The sequence below is a fragment of the Epinephelus moara genome, chromosome 17 (assembly GCF_006386435.1).
Source record: "Epinephelus moara isolate mb chromosome 17, YSFRI_EMoa_1.0, whole genome shotgun sequence".
NCBI lineage: Eukaryota > Metazoa > Chordata > Actinopteri > Perciformes > Serranidae > Epinephelus > Epinephelus moara.
Genome location: NC_065522.1, coordinates 5,613,600 through 5,621,535, shown reverse-complemented (window position 1 = coordinate 5,621,535; position 7,936 = coordinate 5,613,600). Strand labels below are relative to the sequence as shown.

Genomic DNA, 7,936 nt, shown 5'->3' with positions numbered 1-7,936 from the left:
TTAGTCATTCTTGTTTCTGATGTCCAACATGGCGTGCAACTCCCCAGGTTCATATCCCAGCAGGCCTTGCAGGTTGCAGACAAAGCGATAGACGTAGCGTTTGCCGGCCGTCTTGCGGATGATATTCTTGTCATAGTAGTATCGTAGACCGCGACTCAGCTTCTCATAGTTCATCTTGGGTTTGTTCTTCCTCTGGCCCCACAGCAGGGCCACCTGGATACAGAACTACAGCTTAACTCCAGAGCTCAATAGCTACAGACTTCTCATTACTCTGACAACAATATAATGACGATAAACAACATAGCATCCATCCATGCTTTTCATTGCTATGCTAGGCTAAACATGGTGCCTGATATTGTTCTTCATCTGTCTATGAGACAACAGCATTTCCCAGAATATAAGAGTCTTGTACATCACATATGGCTCAAACCTTCAGGCACTATGTACCTCATCAGGGTCCGTCAGCTTGAACTCCCACCCATCTCCCGTCCAGCTTATACATGACTGACAGCTGCGATCTGTGAGAAGCTCCAGCAGAAACTGCCACAGCTGAATGGGTCCACTTCCTGTTGAAACATAGCGGGAAGCATACAGTATTTACAACAGGTTTGAATCCATATGATTCATATAAAAACTGTATCTCCTTTAACCACTGCTCACCAGTATAACCAGCAAGGATAGCTGCTGGTATCACGACTCCGCCCAGGTCGGTTTTGTTGCCTACATATTCTTTGAAGCTCCTGTGTGGGTGTGGTAAAGTGAAGACATCTTCAGACATGGTCTCTTCAGTCACTGGCTCTAAATCGTGCAGTGGAGTAGCCCACGATAGAGAGCCCACGATGTCTGAGTCGTCACTGTGAACAATCTCCACCTCTGAGTCTGCCTCTACAAGTGCACAGCAGTAGAAACACAGGCAGGTTAACAGGAATGGAGGCGTCTTAGGTCATGATACAAAACAGCCTCTGACAGCTATTGGATTACAAACTACTGTGGTTTACAGTCTCCTGGAACTATTTGTTAAAGAAACCAAATATGAGAAATCCCCCAAAATACAATTTAAGACACTGAAAGATTAAAGATATGATTTTTGTTGCTTGGATGGACACTGGTGCAGTAAATATTCTATCCTTTTAACACATCTAAATTGTTAAATTGAATTCCATACATTTGCTTTTTGATCTTTAAGGTACTCCACAACATCCTAAAAATGACACATCTGACATAAAAAACCCCTTAAAAAGTTGTTATACCAGTGTGTTAGCAAACAGTTGCCTTTTCACACATCCAGCAGACACATTGACAGTTTTTTTTCTGGAGTCTTGGTTTTGTCCACCTGGTCATTTTAATTCCAATAATCACCCTCCTTTTAGCTCTACTTTGGTCTCCACCACCTCCTGAGAAAAATATCTGTCTCTTTAGCTCCACTGTGTTTACCAGCTAGTTTCTGTCTGCTGTTTGTTGCTGAGTGGGTCTGCTGGAAATAGGATCATGTGTCTATGAGCCTGTTCACACCTGGTATTTACATATGTTTTGGTGATCCAAACACAAGTGGACAGCTGAGACCCATCACCGTCCACACCTGCGTCTATCATGCGTCGCCAGCTGACTACTTGTGTTCAGATTTTAGCACACTCTATGTCACTTCAGCTAGAAGGTCAAAGGGCCCCGCACACAGTTACAACATCCGCACTCTTGCTAGCTGCTTGTTAGCCACTCACTAGTCATGTAAGCGGTTGTGTCGACACAGCTTGAAATATCACTGTCAGCAGAATTCAACACATCTCCTTCCATAGGACAAAATGGTGGACAGTCATGCAACACTTTGTCTAACTTGTTACAATATAAGCAAGTTATAGAGCGTTAGCGCGCTGTCACCAAAACAACCAGCACGTCCTGCATTGATGACAGAGTTGTTGTTCGGGACACATCAGGACGCATTAGTGTTTCTGAGGTCAAACTTGTGATCAGATCACCCAAGTCACAATACCAGGTACAAACATGCTAAAAAAACGAAAGACTCATGTGCCCAAAGATTAAATATAGTATGTAGTAACTATTAAAGAAAAGGTTTATTACCTTTGCTGATCTGAAGCTGGCAGTAAGATGGTATGGTGCATGTGGGTAATGAAGAACTGCAGTCATATTCATTCTCTGAGAAAATCAAATAAAAAAATGAGACATTATTATTCCATGATCACCGACAACTAACAGGAATGATAAAGAACATATGTTACAGAATGCATGTACCTGTTTGCACATATGTATGTATGAACCAAGATACATGACACATCTACACATTCTGCATATACATTGTGAAGCGAGAACACCTTGATTTAAACAAATGTCTGATCACTGTGTATTAGAAACAGGTTCTTAATATGAAAATATACATCATCTTCTGAGTGTGATGCCAAACAAATGACAAATACTTAATATATACAGTATATAAACTAAATGTTATAAAAAAAGACACATCAGTAGAGATATAAAGGACTTACTGAACATTTGTGTTTGTGCGGTAACTCACAGTAACAGAAATGTGTAAATCTTATAAATGTACAGGTTGGTGTAATCTGGATTAGATCCCATTATACATTCGAATGATTGATTTTTATTAATAACTTCTGTCCGTATTGACGGAAGTGTTTGTTTTATGACAGGTTCCTCAGCCTTCTTGAGCCTATGATCATTAGCACTGCCAAGGAGGGGCCAGCAAGGACCATGGCCACCCTGCAGTGGGGCCCCCAGAAATTTTTCATGGGAATTGTCAGATTGGGCCACTGAAGATCTTGGAATGACACACAAAAATCAAAAGCCATAACTGAATTTCAGACTTTTGAATATGCTGTTGAAGTGCAGAGGCTAGCTGAAAAAAGAAATTGTAACAGGGTGGTCATGGCATCTACTAGGTGGCAAAACTGACACCAAGGAGGCAGTTTTGTTAAAATCACTGGCCCCTCCATTGGCTCCAAATAATTATCCACAAATAATTATCTTGGGGGGGTTGATATTTGACGTGTTTGGGGTGAAAATGTTGGCTTTTAGTTTTGGTGTTCCACCCCAAGATTTTCATTGGCCCCATCTGGCTACCCTTATGAAACATTTCTGTGGGCACCACTGCTTGTGATCCTACTTAAAGGTTTAACATTTTAACCCCCAAGTTCAAAAGCAGAAAGGGAGCTCCAGATGAATTGTACTATGTGCCTAAATAGCGACACATTTAAAAGTCCAGTGAGGATTTGGGGGGATATATTGGCAGAAATGGAATATAATATTCATGGCTATACTTTCTTTGGTGTATAATAGGGGTGGGAATCACCATAGGCTCCACGATACAATATTATCACCACACTTTAGTCATGATATAGTATTATTGCAATATGCTGAGTATTGTGATAAAATATATTGCGATATAATACCTGTTTTAAACTGCAAATTATGTCCCCATGTCGACATCTGTCTTTTCTAATTTTATGTTGTTGTAGTCACATTTCAAAGTAAATGTGAGTTTGAAAGAATCAGATTTTGGTTGAAAATGCCGTCACCTCTCCTCATGGTCTCCAGATGCTCCCACAGGATCTCTCCTGCAGTGAAGTCGGACATGAGGCCCAGGAAAGCCTCCTTTTCCAGGCTACACAGCTCACTCCCCTGCAGGCCTCTCAGGTCTGAACCCAAGCAGTGGAGACCAAACTCAGCCTGGCACCAGTCCAGCCAGTAGTTCACCTCCCACTCAGACCACAAGGTAGGATCTGCACATATGCAAATATGAATAAATCTACAGCTACAGTTCTCTAACCTCTTCACCTTTTCATAAGCTTTCCCTGCTGTATTGATGACTAAATATTGTGCCTGTGGCTCAGGCTGTACCCTGAGGGAAGTGATGGGTGATTCTCTCCTGGGCAAATCCAGCGAAACTGGCCTTCACCGCCTGGCTGAGGACCTCCTTACTGGTCGGTGTGAGGGGAGGGACCTCCAGGGTGTCCAGTTCTGACACAACAATACAATACATGACACTCATGTGAAATTCTATTTCATGTTTATACCATGAACCAATTAAAAGCATATTTATACATTTTCATTACATTATGAGTTATAAAATACATTAAAGCCTGTGAAGGCCGATTCAGCACCATAGCATTTATAACACAGCACAAACTCATCCTCAGGTTGTCAAATACCGACACGTGATATCAATGCCAAAGGCACCCTCTAGCATCTTTATGAGATGCACCGGGCTTTCAGCTAATTCTACTGTAAACCCATCCACAGCAACATTTGACACTGAGAGCAACTAACATATTAGAAAAAGTGAGAAACTCCATGGTGGGAGGTGTGGTAGATGCGTCAAAGAAACCTAGACTTTCACCCAGGAGACTGCAGTTTGTGTCCTGTGTGTGACATTATTTACGTCACGTTATGTTACATAATAAAAGTACTTATTTTGTCCCAAAACATTATATTTTCATCTAAACCTAACTAAGTACTTTTGTTGTCTAAACCAAACTGCAACAGTTTCACAACATTAACTACGTGTTACAATGTGTTTCATCTGTGCGTCCCCATGTGTCACTATTAGACACCAAGGGCTGTGACAAAGAAACATTATTTGAAAACAACAGGTTGCAACTCCATTTGAATCTTGAAATGTTCACTACTGAACACTCATCCAGTAAACATAATATTGATGATACTTTATGGGTTATGTACCGCAGTGTTTTAAAGCCCAATGTTAAAGCTTTAAAGCTCTCACCGCATCTATAACTCAGCCAGTACAATAGGCTCAATCAGTTTTCATGATTATAAAGTCTTCCATAAATTAGGCTATGCCAATCAGCATCAATGCAAACAGAAAACATATGCACCTTCATCAGAAGATGCTTCTCTGGTTTATTCAGTCAGTCATTCATTTTTCCTTAACTGCTTATCCTTATACAGGGTCTTGGATGTGCTGGAGCCTATCCCAGCTGTCACTGGGTGAGAGGCAGGGTATAACCTGGACAGGTTGCCAAACTATCACAGTGCTTCTCTAGCTTATTAGTATCATATTTATTCATTATGAAGTATTTATTTATTTAGAAATACTTCTTCACTCTCCAGGACAACTGGGCTAATAACATCCAACAATGAAGACCATGAGATGCAGCTGAAAGCACTGGAGTTAGTAGACACTGGGTTAAAATATTTTTTGTCAAACTAGTATTTCTGACATGTCATAATCAGTTTCAAAAACATATAAAAGTTTCAGACTGCCTGTGGATTACCTTAACATATGTATAAACAGGTAATAAAAGATTAACAACAACGTAATCACATATCACTAAATATGATTAAAGCTATAGTATAAATAATTCATAATCTTTATAACACAGATGTTTCTAGCTATTGTTGACAAATCTATTAATAAACACTTAAAAATGTCCTACATTAAAGTGTGTCATAAACCATTCATGATGTGTTTACAGTTCATATCCCGCTAAAAAATACCCAGTAGGGTGGTTATAGTAAATTATTGTCATAATGTCTAATAGTTCAATATTTACCAGAGAATGACCAGACGGGAACAAAAAACAAATAATTCAAACTCAGTTTGACCTCATCCTGATGTTGACTGAAGTATGAGATGAAAAATGATTGTCTTACCGTAAGTACTGCAGTCCATCCCAGAGTGTAAGGAAGTGGGGATCAGGTGGAGGAAACTGAGACCACAAAGGGGCGAATGGGGCTTTAATATGATGGAAGGAAAGGGAGGAGGGGACCAGCTGTGATGGACAACTGTCAATCATGTGGATGTGGGAGGGGCAGAAGGAGCAGATCAAGTGTGGAATCACAGAATCAATTATTGTACACACAGCAGGTACACAAGCAGGTACCTGAGCTGCAAGGCTGGAACACGCTCTTTGATCCAATGAGAGCTATGAGGTATGACACATGTGCAATGTATGGTGCATACTCCCATCCTACATCCCAGACACAGCTCTGTGACATTAAGGTCAAGGAAGCTGCTGTCAAACCAGGTGGCAACACTGAAAATAATAAATCTTCTTATTTTTAATAGATCAATTAATTCTGTGATATTATCAGTACAAATTTAAGTTTTTAGTTTTACATGAATATATCTAGTTTTGAAAATCATCTGCATTTTTTTCAAAACTCAAGATACAGATTTTCTCCTTAGCAAGATGTAATTATGTAAACCCAGCCAATCTCCTGAGGAACATTCACAAAACAAACAAAGATCTTGTTTTATTCCCTTAGGTCCAACAGACTTTAAAGTGAGATGAGCCGCAGGTCCCAGAATATTTTCCCCAATGTTTTTCACCCCACTTAGATTTTTAGTTTAAAAGACAAAAACAATATCACCAAACAAAGACTCACAGGAGTCGCCTAGGTAAAAACACAACAATCACTGCACCACTGAAATGGTTAACGATGTAGCAGTGTCAGGATTTTTCCCAAATGTTAAAAAGATCTGAAGGGGAGACATCCGAGGTGATTAGGGTTAAACTGATTGATTAACTAACTGATACTTTCTGAAGTTTTCTGAAATGTTATGTTTAAATATTCAAATTATACATTATCTAATAAAATATGCACTCATTTGCATAAATCAAGCAAAACTCTAAACATTGAATGAAGCCATGTTAAAAAAATTTGCTTCATTTTGACATTTTAGAGTCAAAGGTTGTTTATAGATTTCGGAAATGTGTTTTTATCACTTCATAAACCAGCCATGTAAATTGGCCATGTTTTTAGGAAAAAAATAATCCATAAATCAGAGTTGTGGCTCTAATATGTGAAAACAGGCTTTAAAGAATAGGTTTCAAATTCCATACATTTTAGACAAAATATAAGACAAGAGGGTAAAAAAAAACAACCTTAATATCATGACACTTTACTAGTTGATTACTTACGTTTTTTTTTCTGTATTAAGTTTTCTGAACTTTTATTTTTAACTATGAAAATGAGGCATTATTATAATTATAATTAAATGTGTGCTCTCCGCATACAATTCCAGAACAGAAATCTCAACTTAAATATATACCTGAATATGCATTTGTTTGTTTCCTTTCCATTAGTCTGAAAGAAGACGTTATGAAAACAAATAGCCCCAAATCTCAAAACTGATGTTTTCATCTGTAGTGTCTCGCCTTAATAGAAACTGAAGGTGTAATTTATGATCAAGCATGTGTGATTTAAAACAATTACCTTCTTAAGTAATTTTTCTGTACAAAAAAAAAAAATCAAATCCTTTATACAAAGACTCTTCTTGCTTGATCGAATAATCTGATGCAAAAAGTTGTCTGTCTTCTTACCAGTGAAGGTGGTGGATGTGCTGACAGTAGGAGGGGCAAGCATCTGCATTCTTTATGGAGCTACTTTCCTTTGTTTAGGACGACCAAGGGAACCAAAAAAGCTGCACATAAACAATGCATAAACAGTAACAAGGCCAAATTGAGCAAGAATAGAGACGAATACCAATGGAGTCATTTACCATGTCATTTATAACAGTCTTTCAGCTTCTTCAGTTCATTGTGTTTCTAAAGACTTTTGCATTTGCTTAAATAAAAGCTTTCTTTGCCATCTGTTCTGGCATGAGAGATAGACAGAAGATAATATGCCTTTGACCTGAGATTATTAACAGAAAAAAAAAATAACAACAAAAAAACAAATCCAGGACCTGTATCACCCTCTGCTGGTCAGTAGGAAATGGCTCAGGCACAGCCCACTTCTACTTGAACGTTAAACTGTACAGGCCACATGTCCTCTGATCGTCCTTTTTTGGACGAGAACAGTTTCTTTGGGCTTTTGCCTTAATTGTAGTGCAGCTGGAGAGTGACAGGAAAGGGGGAAAGAGAATGTGGATGATAGGCTGGAATTGATCCCGGGCTGCTACAAGGGACATGGGGTACACACTCTACCTGTTGAGCTAGAGGTT

At 39.1% G+C, this 7,936-nt stretch overlaps 1 protein-coding gene across 1 annotated transcript; it reads right to left on the bottom strand.

The window, feature by feature from the left end:
• On the bottom strand, nucleotides 1-7,362 carry LOC126404661 (protein c-ets-2-B-like). Its single transcript, XM_050068038.1, has 7 exons — nucleotides 7,314-7,362; nucleotides 3,868-3,987; nucleotides 3,546-3,749; nucleotides 2,077-2,151; nucleotides 661-885; nucleotides 448-566; nucleotides 1-213 (listed from the first exon to the last, which is right to left on the bottom strand). Exons 1-7 carry the CDS (start codon nucleotides 7,360-7,362, stop codon nucleotides 1-3), a joined length of 1,005 nt encoding a protein of 334 aa, XP_049923995.1.
• Between the last annotated feature and the right edge of the window lie 574 nt (nucleotides 7,363-7,936).

Coding starts and splice junctions, on each gene's coding strand:
- LOC126404661 (XM_050068038.1), bottom strand. CDS start 7,362: ATGCAGATGCTTGCCCCTCCTACTGTCAGCACATCCACCACCTTCACT. Junction 2,152..3,545: donor TCTGGAGACCATGAGGAGAG/GTGACGGCATTT, acceptor TGATTTTCTCAG/AGAATGAATATGACTGCAGT. Junction 214..447: donor AGCTGACGGACCCTGATGAG/GTACATAGTGCC, acceptor TTCTGTATCCAG/GTGGCCCTGCTGTGGGGCCA.